The sequence below is a fragment of the Ahaetulla prasina genome, chromosome 2 (assembly GCF_028640845.1).
Source record: "Ahaetulla prasina isolate Xishuangbanna chromosome 2, ASM2864084v1, whole genome shotgun sequence".
NCBI classification, from domain to species: domain Eukaryota; kingdom Metazoa; phylum Chordata; class Lepidosauria; order Squamata; family Colubridae; genus Ahaetulla; species Ahaetulla prasina.
In genome coordinates, this window is record NC_080540.1 from 268,989,305 (window position 1) to 269,016,058 (window position 26,754).

Sequence of the window (26,754 nt, forward strand, 5' to 3'; positions counted from 1 at the left end):
GGATGCCTTATGCACGGTCACTCATGCTCTCGTGACATCTCGGCTGGACTACTGCAATGCTCTCTACATGGGGCTCCCCTTGAGGAGCACCCGGAGACTCCAGGTAGTTCAGAATGCAGCTGCGCGGGTGATAGAGGGAGCCCCTCGTGGCTCCCATGTAACACCTCTCCTGCGCAGACTGCACTGGCTGCCTGTGGTTTTCCGGGTGCGCTTCAAGGTTTTGGTAATGATCTTCAAAGCGCTCCATGGCATAGGGCCGGGTTACTTACGGGACCGTCTGCTGCCACCGAATGCCTCCCACCGACCCGTGCGCTCTCACAGAGAGGGACTCCTCAGGGTGCCGTCGGCCAGGCAGTGCCGACTGGCAACGCCCAGGGGAAGGGCCTTTTCTGTGGGGGCTCCCACCCTCTGGAACGAGCTTCCCCCAGGACTTCGTCAACTTCCTGACCTTTGGACCTTCCGCCGCGAGCTTAAGACACATCTATTCATTTGCGCAGGACTGGACTAGGGTTTTAAATTTTTAAATGACTAAATTTTAGCTTTGGTTTTAAATTGGGTTTTATTATTTATATCTTATTTTAAATATTTGGCCTTTATAATAAGTTTTTTAGATGAATGTTTTATTTTGTATATTTGTGTGTTTTTATATGGCTGAGTCCTTAGGGAGATAGGGCGGTATAGAAATACGAATAAATAAATAAAATAAATAATAAATAAATCTATCCCAATTAAGAATAAGATTTGGATAGAACCATAAAGGCCATCTACTTATTATAGGCAGATCATAAAAGAAATCTCTACAATCCACTTACTTGCTCCTATTGAAAGTGTCAAGCAGGGAAAAAAAACTTGTTTCATTTGCATCTGCTCATTTTTTTTATTTTTTACTTTGAAAAACTTAAAAAAACTTAAAAAAGAAAAAGAACCTCCCCTTCCAAACATCAGGGAAGAAATCAATGGCAAATCTAACTCTGTATTGGTTCCCCCAAAAAACTACATGTCCATTAAATCATCAGAAGTCAAATCTGACCTAAAACAGGGGTCTCCAACCTTGGCAACTTTAAGACTTGTGGACTTCAATTCCAGAATTCCTCAGCCAGCTGGCTGAAGAATTCTGGGAGTTGAAGTCCATAAGTCTTAAAGTTGTCAAGGTTGGAGACTCCTGACCTAAAAAAACCCAACTTTTTCCCTTGGTGCCAATTTTCCTACCCATCAGGCAGTGGCACACTGATTGCTGCTATTACCAACCATTCAAGCTATCCTTGCTTTTTACAGACGTGAGTTACCTAACATTGGTAATGTTAGTTACTACTGGTAGTATTGTGAAAATCATGCTATATTTGGCTCTGGATTCCCCAAAATTCAAAAACCAATGAAAAACAAAATGTGTATCCGTCAAAGAATAAATTTAAAGACTTGCTTCCAGCAGAGGTGCTTCCCGCCTTCTTGTGAGATAAGCCTGCTAATGGTAGAGAGGAAATGAATGATTGCCAGGAGTGAGAACAAAGGGCAGCTGAGACCAGGCATTCCATCTGGCCTTGGTGAAAGTCCTAATGGCAGAAGGGTTGGCACAATTCTTGGTGAGCCCCTGTGCCTTTGGCAGATCCCTCATGTTGACCCTGCCAACACCAGATGGCTCTACGTTAAGCTTATTTGGCTGACTGCAACTACTTAGCAATTCAATTCAATTAAGTTCAATTAACCCTTCAATTTCAGATACTGAATAATGCTTTCTAGGAATTATTATATTATGAAATTTGATTTTTACCAAGCTTTAACGTTTGTTAGCATTAATTTTAGACTCTAATTAAAACTGGAAGAAGGAAAGTTATTTAACTTTCTTTCAGAAATTGGAATTATTTCCTGCTTTTATTAATGCAGACTAAAGATTTCCTCAAAGTGGATTAATAGTTACTTATTGCCCAATATATTTGTCATAGGATGTTTTTCTGTACTGAACATTATATTAGCTCTATCTTGTTTTAATGTTAACAAAACCTTGAGTCCTGTTTTTCCATAGCACTGCACTGCTTATCAAATGAAACACAAACAAGACTACCCTTGGGCTGCATTTCGCGCATTGTGTTGCGTTCTTAAACACTTTGATAAGAACATTTGTCAGTGGGTGATGTTTAAATCAGTACAATAATACAGTCCAACTATAAATAGCGCTATCACTGAAAACAAAACAAAACAAAACAATAATAGAATAGAATAGAATAGAATAGAATAGAATTTTTTATTGGCCAAGTGTGATTGGACACACAAGGAATTTGTCTTGGTGCATAATGCTCTCAGTGTACATAAAAGAAAAGATACGTTCATCAATAACAAACAGAAGCAGCAGAGCCAGTGTAGTCTAGTGGTTGTGTTCTTGGACTTGGAGGCCTAGTCTTTCCTAAACCAATGTAGCTGACTGGCTGACTTAGGAACATCACTTTTCAGCCTAAATAACCTAGGATCAGTGTGGAGAAAACTGCTATGTGTGCTTATTTGTCTGTTTGTGTCTTATCTGTCTGTTTGTCTGTCTCAATATGTTGCTTTGAATTCCTGGAGGTAAGGTGACAATTATAACTGACAAGCAAACAAGTAAAAATGTAAAGTCACACACAGGCAGGAAAAAAAAAAACCTTAACAGTAAAAGAGGGACAGATTTATGATTAAATTTGTGATTGTATTAAAGATTTTGATTGTATTAAAATTATTTTTAAATGCTTAGGAGAATAAAAAGGAATTCACAGGGCACAAGAAAGTCTACAAAGTCTACAAAGAAAGTCTGCAAAGGTCCCCAACCTTTGTGGTTTGGCCAGGCTGGGGGTGGAGAAGTGGAACTGGGCCACGTAAGGGCCAGGCTGACACATACACACTCCAGCTATCCACTCATGTGATTCAATTCCTAATAGGCCTTGACCCAGTAAGGGGTTGGGGATACCTGGTCTACAGTATTGGTGTCTGATTAGTATTGTGAGGGCATCCAGTGATTAGAAGTCCTCTTGAAAATCATACAGTGCTTTGTCAGTTAGGAAAAGAGACATTTGTCTTGTAATGACAGTATTGTCAAAGGGTCTGCAGTGCCTCTCAAGTGTTTGAGTGGCATTTTTTTCTCTTTGCAGAGAAAAGTGTTTTGCTTGAAAGACATCTGTTCTACTGTTGAGTACGTATGATATTGCAGTTATGTATTGGTTTCTGCCAATACTGTTTAATTTTTGTGGTTGATCGTGATATGTGACCTTTATATTCTTTTTAGAATGTATTTTCTAAACTTTAAATACAGATTTAGAGAGGAAGTAATCTGCCTATGTTCAAAATTAAGACATCTGAATCTTAACTTACCGGTATATAGTCATTCATCACAGTAATGGGTTTCAATTTCGGCTGCTATCAGTTCGCTCGTGGGCGCGCATGTGCTTGCGCGAGTGCGTGATGCTTCTGCACATGCGTAGAGATGTCTGAGTGGGTGGGCGGAGCCTCCTGCTGCTGACATTATCGTCTTGCCTGATCCAGGGAGAACCGGTTTGCCTGATTCGAGGAGAACCGGTAGCAACCCACCACTGATTCATCATACCCCAGTTCTAGATGGGGTTAGCTTCGCTAAGGACTATGCTTCAGTAGTTCCTGCAATTTAAGGCTATTGATGAGCTTCCTTTAGCTTAAATTACTTCGAGACACAGTAGCAAAAAATACATGCCTTTATTGAAAGAAATGGACATTCTATTATGGTGTGAGTCATCAGTTTTATGTTTTCCTCTGTCAGCATGTATAAACTTTCATTGTACGTGTGCCATAACACTTGTTCTTAGATGTTTTTCTCCCTTTGCAGTTCAGTTTGTTTTAAATAAATCAGAAAAAGATAAATGGTACTTGAATCTTATCACAAACTTTTCAAAATATGGGTTGTGTGCCAGCATGCACAATTGTGGTTTGATTCATAGTAAAAGCATATACAGCACTTGTTTGCTAAGAATGAAAAAGAAAGTTGGTGGCAGATAGCAGGGTGTGATCAGTTTTCAAGCTTAACCTTGGCTTTGCAGAGTTGCTTGAGGTAGGAAATTAACTACAGTATTAGAATCTTCAGAGAAAAAAAAGATATTGGGTTTGAAAGCTTGTCAACACATTAAAAGTTTAAAAGAAGATTAAGCCTGAGACAACTGAAAACTGTAAGCCTGTTCTGATGCCAGGTCTTCCCTTCAAGACACAGCTAATATTTTCTGCTTCCTTCCTGAAAATAAATGAGCTGTATCATCCAGGGACAACTTAGTCACTTCTGTTAGGAGAAATATTTGTTTTGTTTTAAATAGTTTTGAGCAAGGAAAGGGATTCAGGTGCAAGAAAGAATAGGAATATTCGTGTAATAGATTAAACAGACTGGTTTTATCTCTGCTATTATCCCTCAAACATTATATTTTGACTATAAACTAGAGAACTGACGCAAATCAAGGTCTACAATACTGGCCGTAACTTGTTTGCAATATTTCTAGCCCTTTCAAATAACTTGATTGGTGATTTTTCAAGAGACAGTTTGATGGAAACTAGTTCTTTAAAACTGGGATTCTTTCAGTTCTCAAATGAATTTGCTCACTCCTTAATGTGAGCTTTCTACTCATGTCTCATTTTATTTTAATCATCCATTGATTTAGAACAAATGTTCTTTGTTCTGATGGTGTAAATTTGAGAATGGGTTATATTTTGCTGAAACAGCTATATTTTGCTTGTTCAGCTATTTATATTATGGAGTTGAAGTACATTGGAAGAGGTTAGTATATAGGAATCTTATTGGCTGCACCCACTTACATGGCTTATATTAGTAATAAACTAAAAGAAAGATAAATCTGGATTTAAAGCAGATCATTTATAAAGAATATAATAACAAAAGGGGTAAAAAATACATACAACACGTTTTCCAGATTTCTTACCTTGTCAGTTATAATTACCAACTTCCACTGAAACATGAAGGTTTTCCAATTAATATGTGCATGTGAACGATCTATATAGGTTGTGGATCTATGCAGTGGCCAGAACCCATGACTGAAAAAAAAAGTTTAGAGTCCAAGCAAAGACATTAAATCAGAGGTTCCCAATCTTTTTCGCCCGCGGCTCCCCCGGAAATCCGACCTGCAACTGCGCATGCGCATCAGACGCGCCCGCGGCTCCCCGGAAATCCGACCTGCAACTAATCACTGCATTAAATGAATGTTATTTGAATTAATGCTCATTGATTTAAAATTGTTGGTATTAGTTGATCTATTTGGATATAGCTATTTTCTCTCACATAAACTCCTGTCTTACATTCACACAAATGCACAAAAACACACATTTGACTAGAGAGAGAGTCACTGCCTGGGTTCAGTGAACATAAACCTATGCATGCTTTTTCTGTAAGAAGTCCAACTGAAGTCTGTGACCCTTCTTAGATAAACATAAAACTACTGCTCATGTTTATTCCAGCTTATTCCTTGAAAGTTGGCATGAAAAATAGGGAAAGGAGTTTTGGCGGTATTGAGGTTTTTTTGCCCTTTGCAATATGGAATAGTTGTTCCAGGGCTGGAAGGAAAAGTAAAAGTATTCAGGCTTTCAGTTTAGTTCCTTTTATTCCAAGGTAAATGTGTCAAGACTACTCACCTATTATCATATGTGGTGGACATGTGTGAAGGCAAGAAAATATTGGACAAAATACATACATGGTTGGAGAAGACGATGAAGCAACACATAGATTTTAAAACAGAAATATTTTTGTTAGGTATAATACCAGAAAATTATGACAGAGGGACTATATACTTAATGTTACATGTATAGACAGCAGCGGGTATTGTATTTGCACAATATTGGAAAAATGAGAACACCCCACCAGATGAAAATATAATCCAAAAAATATTGGACTGTGCAGAGATGGATAGATAGATATTGAAAATAAAAGATAAAGGAGACACAGAATACTATTTAATGTGGAATAGGTTTTATCAATGGTTAGAGATGAGAAGTAGAAATTAGATGAAGAAAGAGTATTGTTATGTTTAAGTAAAATATGAATGTTGTTTATAATTATATGTAAGCCAATATATTTAATATGAACATAAATAAGTGAATATAATTATAAATATGATTAGAAATTATTTTGTTATATTATTATTATTATTGCTATCAGTATATGTGATATCTTTTTTTTCTTTCCTTTTTGTAAAATGGTATGCCCGGAAAATACGCTGTATTCAAAATATTTATATATAAATAAAAAAAAGCACCTTGATTTAAAAAAAAAAGACTTCTGGTCATATTCAGTCCTCATGCTAGTTGCATTCTTTCCTCCTTTCCTTCGAAGAGCAGGATATAAATCTCTACAGTGGAGTTTCTCAACCATGAATCTCTCCAGTCTTTATTGATGGAGAAGGTTCTCCATAGCAGATATTCATTGTTCTCATATGCATGACAAGGAAGAGATGTTCACATTAGTATAAAGTGCCAATAGAGTGCCAATCTTGCCTATTCATTCACACACTTTCAAGAGGCTCTGTCTCTCTTAGCATGAGGGCATGCATAAGAGCACCAGTGTGCCTGCCGTCCCTGTCCTAATGTTCCCTTTAGTTGTATTCATTTTACTTATTCAATTCATGCCTATACTTATATATATTATCTAATATGTACTCGACAAATAAATAAATAAATACATACATACTCTCAATCAATGGTATGGTAGACATTTAGAAAATTCAGTATGGATCACAATTAATTTTGCTCTTCGTTTTCCAAGACTACATTGGTAATATCAACTTTTGAACTAATCTTAGCATATGCTATTCATGCTTATTATGTTGTTCCTGAGGTCAGTGTACAAAAATTTCCTCCTGTTTTGGAAGTTGACTTCTGATTTTCCAACTGCATCATCAGAAGGGAACATATGTACAGTCTCACTGCTGTCGTCTGCATTTGCTTACATTGGCTGAGGAAATGCCTGGTTGTAATATAAAATGTGTTGCTGTCTTTGCCTTTAGGGAAGCCCAGATTTTTACTTGAAGTCACAGGAGAACAAACATAAATGTTATTCTGTACTTTTGTTTTTATTTTTCATTTGCTTTTATGTTAGTCATAAAACATATTTATTGTGTTAGACCTGTATAGACAGTTATATCCCATGGTAAAAATAGGAAAGATTCATTAGATGACTTCAGGCTGATCCCTTTTTTCAATTTAGCCTACTTTATAGGATTGCTGTTTGGGGGGCAAATGGCAACTGAGAGTAGATCATTTTGTACTACTGAAAAAAAGATGCAAGCTATCACTGTAGGAAACAGCCAAATAAATATTGAGGGAGTTCTTACTGGTCTTTTCTCATAGACTCTGTATTTATTCTGGGCATCTTTATTATAGGATGGTCTCATAAGGGAATTCTTTGCTTAAAGATATGCCAATTCACTCTCATTTACTTCTGAAATAATGTCCATGATGTGTGCTATAATGTTTGATTCTACTGTCAATCTTGAGGATAGACTCTGAAGATTGTGCTGTGGAAACCAGTTGCATTCTATATTCATGCAGATTCAACAATGTGAATATTTTTCATCTTCTTAGGCCTTTAAAGTGGTTGGGCTGTTTTAAATGCTATTAAATGGCTTGATTCCAAAGTTGAGCCGATAATTAGTTGAGAGCTTCTGTTGTAGTGGTGATGAAGGAATAGAATAAAAGAGGACAGAACTGAGAAAGGTGAATAGACTTTCTGGAAGAAACCACCAGGAAGAGATCACAAAAACCCTGGAAAGAGGAAAAAAATCACAAAATGAGAAAAAGCAAGTTTTTAAGAAAAAGAAGCTGAATTCATTATATTAGGAGGCTAACATAAAACAAAATATTTTAGAAGCAGACACAGGTTTACCATATTGAGCATGGCTGAAGAGTCCAGAGGAGAAGTGTAGAAGAATATCTGTAATTGGCAAAGAAGTAGCGGGAGCAGATGTTTTGTAATTTTCATTAATGTTCCTGTGAGAAAGAAATTTCTCTCAAGAAAGTTATATGTTTCAATTTTTCGCTTAGTATGTGCAAGTATAAGACTGTATAAGTATAATCCTGGAGCACAGGGGAGCTGCCAGAGGACTGGAAAAGAGCTGATGTAGTTCCCATCTTCAAAAAAAAAAAAAAAACAGATCCAGGAAACTACAGACCTATCAGCCTGACCTCAATACCGGGGAAGATTCTGGAAAAGATAATCAAGCAACGAATCACCGAACACCTAGAAGCAAACAAAGTAATAACCAAAAACCAACATGGGTTTGTCAAAAACAGATCATGCCAGACTAATCTTATTGCATTCTTTGACCAAGTGACAAAATTAGTAGACCAGAGGAATGTTGTCAATATAATTTACTTGGACTTCAGTAAAGCATTTGATAAAGTAGACTATAACTGTTGTGTCTGCGCTCCCCGAGACGTCCCTGCTGCCAGAAAGTGACTTGGACAGTGAGGGGGAAGGGCTGTCAGGACTTACCTCGGGAGCACTGGCTTCCCTGGCTCAGCTCCAGGAGCCAGAAGCAGGCCAGGTGGAAGAGATAACGAGGCCTCCTTCCCCTGACTCTTTCCCTCCCCAGGCCACGCCTGCAGACCCAGCTGATGGCAATCAGGCTTGGGTGAACCCTAGGTTTCGTAGGCAGGAGAGGAGGAAACAACAGAAGCAAGGGTGGGGCAGGCCTAGGAAGTGCTGAGTCATGGAGTCACACCCCACAGGATATAAAAGGCAGCGAGAGCTGCTGTGTCTCTTTGTAACAGGCAAATCCACTGATTAAGAGCTGAAGTTTGTTTCTGGGTGACTCACCAGCGTCGTGGAAGATAACAGAGGCTCTTGGCAGACGCTGGCTATTCTGCTGCCAGAGCTGATAAGTGCTGGCTAATTAAGCCATCATTCGGACGGAGACGAGGGAGCACAGAACAATAACCTACTACTAGATAAAGTAGAAAAATGTGGGTTAGACAGCACCACCACCAGATGGATTCGTAACTGGCTGACCAACCACACTCAACGTGTAGTCCTCAATGGAACTAGATGCACATGGAGGGAAGTATGCAGTGGAGTACCCCAAGGCTCTGTTTTAGACCCAGTACTCTTCAACATCTTCATCAATGACTTGGACAAGGAGATAGATGGGGAAATCATCAAATTTGCAGATGACACCAAGCTGGCAGGAATAGCCAACACTCCAGAAGATAGGCTCAAGTTACAGAAGGATATTGACAGACTTGAACATTGGGCGCTATCTAACAAAATGAAATTCAACAGTGAAAAAAGTAAGGTTCTACATTTAGGCCAAAAAACCAAAATGCACAGGTACTATATGTGTGGTACCTTGCTCAATAGTAGTACCTGTGAGAGGGATCTTGGAATCCTAGTGGACAACCATTTAGATATGAGCCAGCAGTGTGCAGCAGCTGCCAAAAAAGACAACACAGTTCTGGGCTGCATAAACAGAGGGATAGAATCAAGTGAAGTGTTAGTGCCATTTTATAATGCCTTGGTAAGGCCACACTTGGAATACTGCATTCAGTTTTGGTCGCCACGATGTAAAAAAGATGCTGAGACTCTAGAGAGAGTGCAGAGAAGAGCAACAGGGATGATTAGGGGACTGGAGGCTAAAACATATGAAGAACGGTTGCAGGAACTGGGTATGTCTAGTTTAATAAAAAGAAGGACTAGGGGAGACATGATAGCTGTGTTCCAATATCTCAGGGGTTGCCACAAAGAAGAGGGAGTTGGGCTGTTCTCCAAAGCACCTGAGGGTAGAACAAGAAACAATGGGTGGGAACTGATCAAGGAAAGAAGCAACTTAGAACTAAGGAGAAATTTCCTGACAGTTAGAACAATTAATAAGTGGAACAACTTGTCTGCAGAAGTTGTGAATGTTCCAACACTGGAAATTTTTGGGAAGATGTTGGCTAACCAACTGTCTGGGATGGTGTAGGGTTTCCTGCCTGGGCAGGGGGTTGGACTGGAGGGCCTCCAAAGTCCCTTCCAACCCTGTTGTTGTTATTATTATCTAATAGAGAGTAAATGAAGGCAGAGTCAGGCAATTTGTTTTTAGGCTGAAGATTATTTTGGCCCCCAAGGGTTGCAGGAAATATGTCTAGTAACAAAATAGTTATTGGGTCCAAATGTTTTTCAGCTCGTGTTTATGGTTTTGAAACTTTGCTCTTTGAAGTGGAAAAGAAATGCCTTTTGCTTTGTAGAATCTTAATGCATCATTTTCTACCCTTAGTTTGTCAAAAAGAACACTGTAGTCATAATTATCCATTCTACTATTTATGGTATGGAGGGTGTATGGGAAGGGGTTACAAAATTGGGATATGGGATATGGATGTAGAATATGGATTGCAGTAACCCTACATGGGATAATACATCACCAGATTCATTCTGTGGATATGTCTAGACATATTTGTGTGGGAAACATACTGAACCTGCTACTCAGTCCATAGTCCTTCTCACCTATGTTAATAAGGCACAAATAAAAGTTTGCATTTGCCCAAATGTCTACCTTACAGCAGAAGAATTTGAGTACCTGGCAGAATGAAAAGCACAAAGGAGGGGATACAGTTCACTGAATTTCCCATACAGGTCTTTAATTATAGCTGCTCATACCTTTGGACTCTCTCAGCCCATGTGAAAACGTTTGCAATAGAAAGTAAATAAGAGTATACCAACATCTGAATTTTAATATTACAGTTTTCTGTTTATTGGCAAAATATAGTTTGCTTTCGCTAAAGCAAGCTTAGCAGAGTTAAACTTGGCTATTGTTTGGAAAAGAGGTCACCAGGAAATCACAGGCTAGATGATGAATCTAAAATAAATCTTCAAAAAGGCAGGGGCAAAGCCACTTTGCCAACTAAATCAGTTATCAGGGCCAGAACTGTTTGTTTGATACAGCGGAGGGGTCCTGCAGAGAAAACCCCAAATGCACATTGTTCTGAAGTATTCCCAAATCCGCAAGCAGATTTGTGGCTTGCTGAGGAACATGAGGCTTGTGCTCTATTCTGCTAATGAAATTTGTGCTGGGTCAATTAGCTTAAAGACTGCATTGTTATAATTTAATAGAAATTGAAACATGCTTGTATGCATTTAAAAACTGGAGAAATAAATTAGATAATTCCTTTTTCCCAAATCTTTATTTATTTATTTTATTTATTTATTTATTTTGTCACAACAATATATGTAGGTATCATACAAAAAGATTATATAGTATATAAACACATATATGAGTAAATATGAGGTATAAGCATATATATATATATATATATATATATATATATATATATATATATATATATATATATATATATATGTTTTCTGAGGTTTTCGGTGTTTGTATGTAGGTCTTTGGTTATTCGGGTTTTCTCCCGTAAAATTGGAAGTGTCTTGGCGACGTTCGACAAAGTCTCATTCGTCATCTTCAGGCTTCAGCTTCGTGCTTCTGGGAGCAATGTGTGACTGCAGCTGTTTCTTCCTTTTAACTGCTAGTGGGGTTTGAACTGATTGGGTGGGAGCTTGGCTGTGCTCTGATTGGATGGGGTTTTTGTGCTCTGATTGGCTGGGGTGTGTCCTGTTTGGGTGGGGGCTTGGTTGTGCTCAATTTAGTCTGTGTTGCAGGGGATTTGAGCTGGTGAGCTGCATAGCTGTTGTTTGGCTTTGTGGTGGTGCTACACCTCCATAGTGGGTGTCAGTCTGCTGCATGTATGGATTGGAGGGGTTTGAAATGGCTAATGTTGCAGCTGCGGTCTGGCTTCTGGTCCTTGGTCGTGCTTCATGATCAGTGTGGGTTTGGGTCTGCTTTCTGGGTGGATGTGGTGGTGACATCCTGTGTGGACCTCGTGAGTGTGGGTCTGGTGTCATTCCTCGTGTTAGGGACTCGTTTGTCAATAAGGGCGGGTTCCCAAATGGCTGGTAGGCGGAGGTATCATCTCGTTTGTTCATGCTGTGTGGGCGTTTTCTATCTCAATGGCTTCTCTGATTATTCTGTTGTTAAAGTGTTCAGTTTTGGCGATAGTTCTGGTCTATTTAAAGTCAATATCATGTCCTGTGACTTTAAAGTGTTGGACCAGGGAAGAAGTTGGTTCCTCTTTTTTGAATGAGTTCTTGTGTTCTTCAATGCATGCACTTATTCTTCTGTTGGTTTGTCCAATGTATGTGGTGGGGCAGGCGGTGCATGGGATTTCATATACTCCTTGATTTTCTAACTCAATTTTGTCTTTGGGGTTTCTTAGGATGGTGGATATTTTTCTGTTTGTGCAGAATGCTGTCTTGATGTTGTGTTTGTGGAGGATCTTGCTGATTCTGTCTGTGGTGCCTTTTATATATGGGAGGAGGGCTGTGCCATTTTCTTGTTCTCTGTCTTGGATTTTAGTGGGGGGTTCTTTTTGGATTAGCTTGGTAATCTTATTTCTTTGGAATCCATTGGATGTTAGTATGTTAGTGAGAGTGTCTAGTTCGGTTTTTAGGTGTTGTTCATCAGCTAAGCATTTTGTTCTGGAGATGAGTGTCTTGGCTACGGAGTTGATCTGTGCTGGGTGGTGGTGTGAGAGTGCGTGCAGATAGCGGTTTGTGTGTGTTTTCTTCTGGTAGATGGTGTGTCCTAGGGAGCCATTGGGTTTTCTGTAGACTAAGACATCCAGGAAGGGAAGTTGGTTGTTAACTTCTGTTTCCATGGTGAACTGTATTTTGGGGTGTAGGCTATTGTTCGTGTTCGTGGTCGTGCTACATCTTCGTAGTGGGTGTCAGTCTGCTGCATGTAGACTTAACACGAGGAATGACACCAGACCCACACTCACGAGGTCCACACAGGATGTCACCACCACACATCCACCCAGAAAGCAGACCCAAACCCACACTGATCAGGAAGCACGACCAAGGACCAGAAGCCAGACCGCAGCTGCAACATTAGCCATTTCAAACCTCTCCAATCCATACATGCAGCAGACTGACACCCACTACGAAGATGTAGCATGACCATGAACACGAAGCCAAACAGCAGCAGTGCAGCTCACCAGCTCAAATCCCCCTGCAACTCAGACTAATCTGAGCACAACCAAGCCCCCACCCAAACAGGACACACCTCCATCCAATCAGAGCACAAAAAAACCCCTATCCAATCAAAGAACAGCCAAGCTCCCACCCAATCAGTTCAAACCCCCACTAGCAGTTAAAAAGGAAGAAACAGCTGCAATCACACATTGCTCCCAGAAGCACGAAGCTGAAGCCTGAAGATGACGAATGAGACTTCGTCGAAACGTCGCCAAGACACTTCCAATTTTACGCGGGAGAAAACCCGAATAACCAAAGACCTCTCTCTCTCTCTCTCTCTCTCTCTCTCTCTTTATATATATATATATATATATATATATATATATATATATATATATATATATATATATATATATATATATATATGAAGAAGAAAAGAAAACAATAGGACAGGAACAGTAGTCACGTTTGTGCCCTTATGCATGCCCCTTATGGTCCTCTTAGGAATGGGGTGAGGTCAATAGTAGAAAGTTTTTGGTTAAAGCTTTTAGGATTATGAGAAGAGACCACAGAGTCAGGTAAAGTATTCCAAGCACTGATGATTCTGTTACAGAAGTCATATTTTCTGCAATCTAGATTAAAGCGGTTGACATTAAGTTTAAATCTATTAGTTGCTCTAGTATTATTGCAATTAAAGCTGAAGTAGTCTTTGACAGGAAGGACATTACAATAGATGATTCTGTGAGTTAAACTTAGGTCTTGTCGAGGCGACCGAGTTCCAAGTTTTCTAAGCCTAGGATTTCAAGTCTGGTGGGATAAGGTATTTTATTGTTTTCAGAGGAATGGAGAACTCTTCTTGTAAAATATTTCTGGACACGTTCAATTGTATTGATGTCAGAGATGTGGTGAGGGTTCCAAACAGGCGAGCTGTATTCTAGAATTGGTCTAGCAAATGTTTTATATGCTCTGGTTAGTAGTGTGGTGTTTTTGGAAAAGAAGCTACGCAAGATTAGGTTTACAACTCTTAGAGCTTTTTTTGCTATGTAGTTGCAGTGGGCTTTGGCACTTAGATCATTTGACATGAAAACTCCAACGTCTTTAACGGGATGGGGGTAGTCTGTAAGGTAACGTCCATCTAGTATGTACTTAGTGTTTGGGTTCTTTTTTCCTATAAGTAAGACTGAGCATTTGCTGGTTGAAATTTGGAGCTGCCAAATCTTCCTTCCTTCCTTCCTTCCTTCCTTCCTTCCTTCCTTCCTTCCTTCCTTCCTTCCTTCCTTCCTTCCTTCCTTCCTTCCCTCCCACCCATCTCAATAAGTGATTGTGCGACAAACAAAAATAAATTAAAAACAGTTACAACTAACAATACATAATTAAAATACCGGTATGTAGCAGGGATTACCATAGGGATTCAATTGAAATAACCTTTCTTTTTTACTAATCTGTGTTAATAATAAAATCTGCATTGTTATACTGAAAGATGCTTATAGTCCAGAAGAAAAGGATTGCTTATTTTTAATGCAAAACCTATATATGTTTTTATTTTAGAATCTAAATGCAAAGAAACACTTCTCCATCTTGCAATGAGATTGGGTCTAGTTCAACTTTCGCAGTTCCTATTATTCCAACCAGGTGGAACAGTTGCAGTCACTTTACTTAATGAAGAAGGATTGACACCATTGGACTTGGCTTTACAGAATGGACATTTCAGTCTTGTTGAAATATTTTCCAAGTAAGTAATATGGTTTGATATGAAAGAATGGGAAGAAAGAAATTCAATGACTTCTTTTGTTTGTACTTCTCTTAAATTCAGTGAATTATTCTATTGCAGATGTTTAAATGCAAATATTCTTTGCAATTGCTGCTTGGCTTTTAAGTATCGAAAATTTCCTAGCAAGCAAGGGTATTGCTTAGAATTCTGGGAGTTGAAGTCCATCTGAAAATTATCAAGGCTGGAAAACACTGCTCTATGGGAATATAATATAATTTACTTGTTTATGTCTTGTTATAGATTATAATATATTTGGTTTATTTAAAATTTTATGTGAACCTTATTCTTAAGATTTATGGGTACATAATAATTCTGTAAATAATGAGTAAATAGAATAGAAGAAAAATCCAGCTGCATCTAAAAATTAGAAGGATAGGCAACCAAAAACAGTCTAGGTGAGATATAAACAATAAAACAACTTCAGGTAAAACTGATTGGCACCTCTGTTTATATGTTTTAGAGAATATCCAAAGTATTTAGGAAATATCCAAAATATTTTTCTCTCTAATCTGGACATGTATTCACTGGATTTGTTAGTTGTATCGTTTGCTCTTTTTCTGAATTTAGCTTCTCAAAAGGTGCTAGTTTGTAAGAGGTTAGAATACACACTTACAACAAAACAGCACCTTCTGTAACTTCTGTTCCTCAACAACTTAGTTATTACCATTATTTTTCTTTCTCCTTACCTGACTTGCTTTTCAACTACATATAGATTTCTCTCTGCCATGCACATAGAATCACACACCCCACTCACGAAGCTGCAGTCAAATAGAACAGATTTTAAGCTGTTCAAGAGTTCATTTCCTGCTGAAGTTCTGAAGCAATATGTTGTTGCTGATTAGACAACTTGGCTGGCACCATCTATTGTACCACAGACCTGCCCTGGAGATTCTCCTCACAATTGACTTAGCAACAGCCCAGTTGCCTGAACTTTATTTTAAAGTTGCCATGAAAGTTTTATGCAAACTGAAACAAGTAAGCAAAGAGACCTGTGATTTATTTTTAAATATCCCTTTTTGGGATATTTATTGGGATTTTTGGTTTGTTGTGTACATACAAGGCCACTGTACCACATATGGGCAACATAATCTTAAAATAAACAAAGAGGAGCCAGGATTCTGACAGTTGTCTTGTCCAATTCTCATTATCCAATCATGATAGTATTAAATAGGAGAGAAAACGAGCAAGAAAATAAACCCAGCTTAGTTACTCCCCGTCCTTCAAATTTACACTGCTGTTTTGTTTCTAGTTTTACACAATATTCAGTTTGTATGAATTTATGCATTCTTTGTTATCACTCTTATTATGAATGTCTCACTTTTTTTGGAACATTCAAACAATACAGTACTCTCTAGAGACTATTTTGTATTGTGGTACGCTTATGATCTGGTATGCTGCTGGTTTGTCTACTGAATTGGGTTTGTTATGAAATAGTCTGCATTTTTTTAAAAAGTCACAGAAAAAAAATCAGCTGTATGTTCTTATTTTTTCCATCAGAATTCTTCCAAGTGGGAATTGTTGATTCACGGGGAAAGTTCTTTAGGAAAAACTTTGTTTAGCCCGAGCATTCCATAATATTTTTTCCATGGAATCTTTGGAATTAGTCAGATTAGAGTCTGAAATTATGGAATGCAGTGAGAAAGGAACTTTGCATAGGTTTGTGTTTCACTGTCCTGGCACTCTAACTCTAATCTTATGAATGTGTTGTTTCAGGAGGCAGACCATCCATCCTTTTGAGATTTCTAAAGTGGAGATTGATGAAAACGCTGTCCTTCAATTTGCTTATTCATCAGGGACTTCGTTGCTGACATTTAATCACATAACAGACCATTCATTAGAATCTGATGTACAGCTCTTTAGGAAATACTTATGGGATAAAACTTTTACACAAAAGGTAAGTGCCAAGTTGTAATACAGTGAAACATTATTTGGTTTTCACAGTTTAAGAAAAATACTGTTTATTCACATTTGATAGGGTCATTGATCATTTTTAAATTGTCAAGAGTCCTTGCTAATAGGAAAAATGATGGAAAAAAGAATCCTATGGTGCCTTAAATACAGACAATTTTATTGTAAAATCAGAATTGTGATCTAGAATTTAATTTAATCTTACATGGTTTAATCAAAAGCATAGTCTAGTCAAAAGTTTATGTGAAGTCTGGTATCTAAATTTAATTACCCTGAAATGTTTAGAAAATATGATGAAACCAAGCAAATCACCTTGAATACTAAACCAAGAATTGTAACATTTCACATTTAAATTCAAAGCTACTAAATTGCCATTTCGAAAGCAGAATCGGATGGAAATGTAATTACCCCTTGATATTTTTATCTTTGAAAAGTTATAATACAATTGTTAAGCTTAAACAGTAAAATAACATGCTCAATAATGTATAGAAAAATGATGAAAATAATGTACAAAAATGCATCATATTAGGAGAAGTCATTTGCAAAAGTGCATGATTATAAAAATGCTATATTAAGAAACATGCATAAAAATTCAGTTAATTTCTATGAAGCTAGTTTTTATTTAAATTGAAAAGTGAGGTGGAAATTGTGAAAAGCCACGTTCTAATTAAATGCTGCATGAATTTTATGTTGTACATACATATAAGTTGTATATATGTTCAAGTAAAGCAACTCTTGTTGCTTATAGAGAACAATCACTTACGTATATGTACATTTGAATAAAGAAATAAGCTATTTTATGTATGATTCAGCAATAAGGCCTTTGCAGTACAAAATTAGAAGGAAATGTCTGAAGGAATACAAGAACCATGAAGAGAAAATAAAGAACAGCTCAGTCCTGGGAAAGAAGACAACAGGAGAAAAAAAAAATCAAAATAGTGTTATCTTGATTCTGTTTGGTATATGAGGGATCAGAGGAAAACTAGCAGGCTTTCAAGATTTTGTTGTACCTGCAAGAGTAAAGTAGCATTTCTAAAACCTTCGTTTCCTAACCAGGCCTACCTTGAAGGGGTGAGAACTGAACAAAGTCAGCAATATCACTGCTTTTCTCAGTTGGATCTCAGTAAAACCTGCCAGGTCCACCTCCTCATTCACTACCAGATTGCAGAAGAGCATGCTGTTATTATGAATAAATCTAGAATTTACCAGCAGAATATGACAAGCACAATAATAAAAGTCCAGCCAAAATGTCTACTGTACTACTAATCAGAAAAGTACCAACAAATCCAAGAACATGCCCATGAGTGAGTTAAGGAAATTTTAGACGTATAGACAATGAGGGACGCCAGAAATAAATCTGAGGATTGTATTGCTAAAATCTTCAAGACCAACAATAACAATTAAAAGCTTTAAATACTTCAGAAGCAGGAAATCGGCTAGGGAGGCAGTTGGGCTGTACAGAGAAGGAAGTTACAGTTGTGCCAGTAGGGAAGTTGAGGACATTGCAGAGAATCTGAATTAATTCTTTGCTGCCGGATTAACTCAAGAAGCTCATAATTATGTGAGAAGAACTTGCTCTGTGGCTTTTCTTCATACTAGCATAAACTAGTTTCTGGTGCTGATATTAGCTTGGCAAGGAGGATCTTATGTGACCAGGGGCTTTCCATGATCCCAAGAAGAACCAGACCGACATCACCCTCCTAGCAGCAAGATCCACACCAGCAGTCAAAGCATCTTGGAGCCTGAGAAGAGGGCTGACCCACATTGCTAATCCTCAGCACTTGCTCCTTCTACCTGTCAAGACTTGGAGGAGAGCAAGCTACAGAATATCAATCCTGAAAATCAGACCTTGTTCCTTAGAAATAAGCAACACTGACATGGGCTGTTTATTTACTATTAGTGCAAGTGTTGATTCCTTTTTTATTTGACAGTGTCATTCCTCTACAACAGTGAACTTGAAACTTTATTTTTATTTATTAATCAAACTTGCTTGCTATGCTATCAAACCTCAGTAACTACAATGTCCAATAAAACAAAATTGCCATAATCCACAATGCCAATATGTTAACAGATATAACCAATACACAGAATGTACATGAAATGCATACCAAATTTGTACACTTTTAGTCTTCACAATCTCTGAGAGGCCCTCACTGAGGATGTAAACCTAGTTTTTGGAAGGAGCCTGTTCCAGGGTGTTTGACAGTTTTCTGGCTTCATCACTCTCACTGTGTGAAAATGAAGCACTTTGAGCAGTTTCTCCTGGGAGGATCTCTTCAGATGAGTTGAGTCTAATTAGTATAGGGAGTCCTGAAACTTTTGCCAATCCTGTATCCGTTTATATATCAAAACTACCACTTTACTGGTAACTAGTACAGGGTCCACAAGATAGGTGGACCAGCTGTAGTCTGTAAATGATCTTCACTTCTACTTCAAATAGAATTCATTGCAGAAATCTGACTATGTGGTGACAAGACCACAAATCACGAACTCATATTGTCCTTTGTTATATCTATCTATATCTGGATAGGGTAGATCCTAATGAAGGTCTTCAAGACCTGGTTGTCTTATTGGGTCTGGGACTCCAAAAGAAACTGGAGACAATGCTTAGGTGGCTCCAATTCCCTCTTAACCTCGGATTTGTATCTCTGTTTTTATAATGTTTATTATTAATATGATTTTTATGGTTTTTAATATATGGTTTTTTATATATGGTTTTCCCATTCGTTGTGCACTACCCAGTCACCTTCGTTGAGATGGGCAGCTATATAAATTAATTAATTAATTAATAAACATTTTTTTCAGGTCAATAATTGAACATAGACACTGACTCAACTTAGGTTTACTTAGCTTCAGGTTATGATCTAATTTAACTCTGAACATATATAGTATGTTGGAATAACATTCCTTCCAGATATATCCCAAATGTATTTGGACATCAACTCCCAACACTCTGTTGCTATTGATTGGCTTTGCTGGCTATGCTGACTGTTGCAGCCTGAGGACATCTGGACAGTAACAAATTGGGGCATGTTATATTAGAGTACTCTGTGAATTTCCTTTGTGCATCCTATATGAAGAATATAAAATAATAATAACAAAATGGAACAATAATTTAACCAATTTATTATTTTTAATTTTTTTAAAAGAATCTTACTGCGAAGCAAGCTGAGACATTGGGAGGAATACAGATGCCTTGCAACTCTATAACATCTAAAGAAGGTATTTTCATTGTCTATTGTATGACATTATTTACAATTCATTGTATTGTGTGTGTAAAATACGTCAAAAGGCTTTCACCTTTCACTTGTATGCCAAGGCACAGTTGCTTTTTAACCAACAGCTGCAGAATTATGAAACAAAACAAAGAGAACCTAAATATTATAATCTATTTTAAATACAGCAATGCTAAATATAATTCCAAAGTATTTAATTAAAAATAATACCTGTAGAAAAAAGGATCTGAATTTTAGAGGCTGGAGTCAGAAAAATATAGCAATGGCTTTAACTTCAGTAGCAGCAAAGGTGGGTTTCAGCAGGTTCTGGCCAGTTCTGGAGAACCAGTAGCGGAAATTTTGAGTTGAAATTTGAACTTTGAAATTTGGAGAACTGGTAGTAAAAATTCTGACTGGCCCCACCGCCATCTATTCTCTGCCTTCCAATTCCCAGCTGATCAGCAGGAAATGGGGATTTTGCAGTAACCTTCCCCTGGAGTGGGGTGGGAATGGAGATTTTACAGTATCCTTCCCCTGCCACGCCCATCAAGCCACACCCACCAAGCCACACCCACAGAACCGGTAGTAAAAAAATTTGAAACCCACCACTGAATAGCAGTGTTGAAAATATGTCTGATTATGGGTTTGATGGGGCATAGTGTAGGTATTTGAGCTCTCTGTTCACTACAAGGACTGAAATGGGTGTGTGCTCAATATGGTGGACATGTACCAGTGATGAACACTGATGTTTGTGGATGTTGGACAGATTAGCTCACTGCCATGCACCCTTCCTCTCTAACAACTCAGTGCTCACAGTAGTGCTTGCAGAAAAAATACCTTCCACTTCTTCCATCACTTCCTATTTCAGCTTGCTGACAGAATTTGCTTTCAAAACGTTCTTATTAAAGAAGAGGATTTTGTTAAGTTTTTCATAGATAAAATACAGTGTCTTATACTTAATTGAGTTACAAAGTTGCTAGATGGTTGTATGCAAAGGCTTTCATTGCACAATTCTCTACCCAGTGATCTAGTTTCCCTGATTGCCCACATTTCAGTTAAATCCAGAGGATTTCTTCCAATTTGGCTTTTTTTCCAGATTGGAAAGTGTAAGCACTCAGAGAAGCTTCAGAGTGCTGGATATAAATTAATTAATTAATTAATAAACATTTTTTTCAGGTCAATAATTGAACATAGACACTGACTCAACTTAGGTTTACTTAGCTTTAGGTTATGATCTAATTTAACTCTGAACATATATAGTATGTTGGAATAACATTCCTTCCAGATATATCCCAAATGTATTTGGACATCAACTCCCAACACTCTGTTGCTATTGATTGGCTTTGCTGGCTATGCTGACTGCTGCAGCCTGAGGACATCTGGACAGTAACAAATTGGGGCATGTTATATTAGAGTACTCTGTGAATTTCCTTTGTGCATCCTATATGAAGAATATAAAATAATAATAACAAAATGGAACAATAATTTAACCAATTTATTATTTTTAATTTTTTTAAAAGAATCTTACTGCAAAGCAAGCTGAGACATTGGGAGGAATGCAGATGCCTTGCAACTCTATAACATCTAAAGAAGGTATTTTCATTGTCTATTGTATGACATTATTTACAATTCATTGTATTGTGTGTGTAAAATACGTCAAAAGGCTTTCACCTTTCACTTGTATGCCAAGGCACAGTTGCTTTTTAACCAACAGCTGCAGAATTATGAAACAAAACAAAGAGAACCTAAATATTATAATCTATTTTAAATACAGCAATGCTAAATATAATTCCAAAGTATTTAATTAAAAATAATACCTGTAGAAAAAAGGATCTGAATTTTAGAGGCTGGAGTCAGAAAAATATAGCAATGGCTTTAACTTCAGTAGCAGCAAAGGTGGGTTTCAGCAGGTTCTGGCCAGTTCTGGAGAACCAGTAGCGGAAATTTTGAGTTGAAATTTGAACTTTGAAATTTGGAGAACTGGTAGTAAAAATTCTGACTGGCCCCACCGCCATCTATTCTCTGCCTTCCAATTCCCAGCTGATCAGCAGGAAATGGGGATTTTGCAGTAACCTTCCCCTGGAGTGGGGTGGGAATGGAGATTTTACAGTATCCTTCCCCTGCCACGCCCATCAAGCCACACCCACCAAGCCATGCCACACCCACCAAGCCACACCCACAGAACCAGTAGTAAAAAAATTTGAAACCCACCACTGAATAGCAATGTTGAAAATATGTCTGATTATGGGTTTGATGGGGCATAGTGTAGGTATTTGAGCTCTCTGTTCCCTACAAGGACTGAAATGGGTGTGTGCTCAATATGGTGGACATGTACCAGTGATGAACACTGATGTTTGTGGATGTTGGACAGATTATCTCACTGCCATGCGCCCTTCCTCTCTAACAACTCAGTGCTCACAGTAGTGCTTGCAGAAAAAATGCCTTCCACTTCTTCCATCACTTCCTATTTCAGCTTGCTGACAGAATTTGCTTTCAAAACGTTCTTATTAAAGAAGAGGATTTTGTTAAGTTTTTCATAGATAAAATACAGTGTCTTATACTTAATTGAGTTACAAAGTTGAGTTGTATGCAAAGGCTTTCATTGCACAATTCTCTACCCAGTGATCTAGTCTCCCTGATTGCCCACATTTCAGTTAAATCCAGAGGATTTCTTCCAATTTGGCTTTTTTTCCAGATTGGAAAGTGTAAGCACTCAGAGAAGCTTCAGAGTGCTGGATATAAATTTAAAAAGAAAAAACAAAGCAAAAGTCTAAAAAAAACCTGCTTCCCCAATAAAAGACATCACTCCTCCTTCTTAAAAGCTGTTAAAGCTGGCTTTTGATTACAGAAAATAAAAGTTTGCATATTTCTTCTAGACTAGATCACCAGATGGAAATTATAAAACAAACAAGGCACAGAAATGTAATCTGAAATATTTGACCATGAAACAGTTGTGTTTCACAACTCGTGTTTACTTAGAAGCAAATCTCACTGGGCTCACTGTATACATAATCTGAAATGTTCTCATAAGAAAAATAAACTATTGATCTAGTATTGATATTCTAAGTATAGTTTGATTTGTGGAACTGTAAAACATAATAATTCCTTTTTATGATTTGCATGTATTACATCAGGTATATTAGTTATGGTGTATCTATAGATCTCTTTTAATTTAACTAATGTTCATTAGTTAACTAAGTTAAGTATCTTGTTTGTTAAGCGTTTTAAGAGAGAAAATTATTATTATTATTATTTTTAATTTTTTTAAAAGAATCTTACTGCGAAGCAAGCTGAGACATTGGGAGGAATACAGATGCCTTGCAACTCTATAACATCTAAAGAAGGTATTTTCATTGTCTATTGTATGACATTATTTACAATTCATTGTATTGTGTGTGTAAAATACGTCAAAAGGCTTTCACCTTTCACTTGTATGCCAAGGCACAGTTGCTTTTTAACCAACAGCTGCAGAATTATGAAACAAAACAAAGAGAACCTAAATATTATAATCTATTTTAAATACAGCAATGCTAAATATAATTCCAAAGTATTTAATTAAAAATAATACCTGTAGAAAAAAGGATCTGAATTTTAGAGGCTGGAGTCAGAAAAATATAGCAATGGCTTTAACTTCAGTAGCAGCAAAGGTGGGTTTCAGCAGGTTCTGGCCAGTTCTGGAGAACCAGTAGCGGAAATTTTGAGTTGAAATTTGAACTTTGAAATTTGGAGAACTGGTAGTAAAAATTCTGACTGGCCCCACCGCCATCTATTCTCTGCCTTCCAATTCCCAGCTGATCAGCAGGAAATGGGGATTTTGCAGTAACCTTCCCCTGGAGTGGGGTGGGAATGGAGATTTTACAGTATCCTTCCCCTGCCACGCCCATCAAGCCACACCCACCACGCCATGCCACACCCACCAAGAACCCACCACTGAGTAGCAATGTTGAAAATATGTCTGATTATGGGTTTGATGGGGCATAGTGTAGGTATTTGAGCTCTCTGTTCCCTACAAGGACTGAAATGGGTGTGTGCTCAATATGGTGGACATGTACCAGTGATGAACACTGATGTTTGTGGATGTTGGACAGATTATCTCACTGCCATGCGCCCTTCCTCTCTAACAACTCAGTGCTCACAGTAGTGCTTGCAGAAAAAATGCCTTCCACTTCTTCCATCACTTCCTATTTCAGCTTGCTGACAGAATTTGCTTTCAAAACGTTCTTATTAAAGAAGAGGATTTTGTTAAGTTTTTCATAGATAAAATACAGTGTCTTATACTTAATTGAGTTACAAAGTTGAGTTGTATGCAAAGGCTTTCATTGCACAATTCTCTACCCAGTGATCTAGTTTCCCTGATTGCCCACATTTCAGTTAAATCCAGAGGATTTCTTCCAATTTGGCTTTTTTTCCAGATTGGAAAGTGTAAGCACTCAGAGAAGCTTCAGAGTGCTGGATATAAATTAAAAAGAAAAAACAAAGCAAAAGTCTAAAAAAAAACTGCTTCCCCAATAAAAGACATCACTCCTCCTTCTTAAAAGCTGTTAAAGCTGGCTTTTGATTACAGAAAATAAAAGTTTGCATATTTCTTCTAGACTAGATCACCAGATGGAAATTATAAAACAAACAAGGCACAGAAATGTAATCTGAAATATTTGACCATGAAACAGTTGTGTTTCACAACTCGTGTTTACTTAGAAGCAAATCTCACTGGGCTCACTGTATACATAATCTGAAATGTTCTCATAAGAAAAATAAACTATTGATCTAGTATTGATATTCTAAGTATAGTTTGATTTGTGGAACTGTAAAACATAATAATTCCTTTTTATGATTTGCATGTATTACATCAGGTATATTAGTTATGGTGTATCTATAGATCTCTTTTAATTTAACTAATGTTCATTAGTTAACTAAGTTAAGTATCTTGTTTGTTAAGCGTTTTAAGAGAGAAAATTATTAACAAATCCTTAGTCAATAATGATCTCATTTCAGAATTTAAAATTTGGAAAGAGATTTCAGAGAAGAGATTGACCATTTTGGAAATTTCCAGATGCCAAGAGCTAATTTGTCTGGAAATTATAATGTTGAAGTTCAATTTATCTGAAAAACACTAGGTTAGGAGACCATTTTCTGGACATTGTTTTAAAATTTCCATTGTGTTCACAATTATTCTTTATTTCTATCTGTATAATTTTATTTGCTACTTACAATCCTTATAAATCACTGCATTGTCTGCCTTTTATTGTATTTTAAAAAAAATCTGTCTTGATCAATATGGCATTGTAGCAACCAAGAGGCGCAACTGTGCCTCTTAATCTGTGAGATGGGACTGCCTGTTTGATTTACATTCTTATATATTTCCAGTGTAGAAAGGCTCATGTGATGTTTGACAATGACTAAACTCGGTCTGAACATAGGAAAATCTAGGCTTTCAAAAGTGAACTGCTAGAGAAGGATGGGCTCATCTTCTAAACCTTTTCCTATAAAAACTAAGTGAATGTGTACATGGAATCCTCTGGCACCTAGAGTCATAGAATGGAGAGTTGAAAGGGACCACGATAGAGGTGGGTTGCTACTGGTTCGCCTCAGATTGAGCGAACTGGTAGCGGTGGCGGCAGGAGGCTCCGTCCACCCGCCCGGATGCTTCTGCGCAGAAGTGTTGTGTGCATGCGCGCGTGAGTGCGCGTGCGCCCATGAATGAACTGGTAGCGATGGGTTTTGGAACCCGTCCCTGGACCACGAGGGTCTGCAGTATATATGAAGTCCTTCAGCAAAGATTAAACATAATCTGTTGCAGTTTAAATCAGAACATTGACTTTACTAATTTATTTATCCGACTTAACCAAAACTTATTAACAAATCAACAAATCACCCTTGCAATCAACAAGGGTGTTTATTTAGGACTCCACAACAGATGCGACTTTTACTTTCTACCAGCCTCTGGGGAAAAAAGTGTAAGATTAATTCACTCAATGGGGAGAGGATTTTCCTAGGGGACGGGAATGCTTCCAAGGAGGAAAAATCAAACTGCCCAAGCAGTGCTTTAGATGGCTTGATCAGCTGATTCTTGTAAAACTTGTTTAACATAAATCTGAATTTTACAAATTTTACACACTAGGAAGATATTAATTTAAAAAATCACAAGCAATGAGTTTGTTTCTGCAATGAGTTCTCTATTAATTATGATAGGCTGTCAGTAGTCAGGCTCAATGTTCTGTCTGATCTTACTCTGTTTTAATTTTACTAAGAACTTCATATTTAAAAAAATATGCTTTGGATTTACCTGCCCAAAGTCCTGAAATAGAGAAATAGGGAAAAATAAGCTTGTGTCAAATCTGAAAGGCAATGAAAAGCTGTGCAACTGTACCAGCTCTCAAATAGATATGATTTTAATGTATCCTTATTAAACCAATAGAGCCAAAATTATGAGGTATAAAAAGTACTCATAGGATAAAGGGAAATAAGAAAAATATGAAAAGATAATAATTACGCACATGTAGATTCCAAATAAAATCAGTGTAGCTAGCCTAGCTAAAGTATTTACTTATTACTTGCTTATCTAAGGAAGTGAGTTTCAGAACATGTTCAAAATACATTGAAGAGAGGATTGTTGAAATAAATTATTACTTCACCTGCTGGGGATGCTGTTAGGCAAAGAATTTACTTGTGGCTGCTACTTCTGTTTTCTGCACTGCTTAGTTTTATGGAATACAGAGGATATGAAAGCTGGCATCTTTGAAGAGATTTGCTTTATCCATTCAAGTAAAATGCTTAATCCCAGGTCTGGCCATTAAATCAGAAAGGATCTAATATCTAAATTCATCTTCCTCAAACCCATAGTGGGATGAGAAAGGCACAATTTAGCTTCTTTT

At 37.5% G+C, this 26,754-nt stretch overlaps 1 protein-coding gene across 6 annotated transcripts in view; it reads left to right on the top strand.

Annotated features, from left to right (window-relative positions):
- The window catches only part of ARHGEF28 (Rho guanine nucleotide exchange factor 28), a 176,263-nt gene that overhangs the window by 57,013 nt on the left and 92,496 nt on the right, over positions 1–26,754 (top strand). For 4 of the 6 annotated variants that reach the window (XR_009153436.1, XM_058168968.1, XM_058168969.1 and 1 more), the window contains exons 5-7: positions 14,537–14,720; positions 16,473–16,653; positions 21,403–21,475. Coding sequence is in view for 5 of the 6 variants with exons in the window: in XM_058168968.1 (XP_058024951.1) it covers positions 14,537–14,720; positions 16,473–16,653; positions 21,403–21,475 (438 nt within the window). In the remaining variant the exon portion in view is untranslated. Of the gene's footprint in view, positions 1–14,536; positions 14,721–16,472; positions 16,654–19,816; positions 19,890–21,402; positions 21,476–23,154; positions 23,227–26,754 lie in introns of those variants that run through there. The other 2 variants (XM_058168965.1, XM_058168966.1) reach the window with 2 other exon arrangements.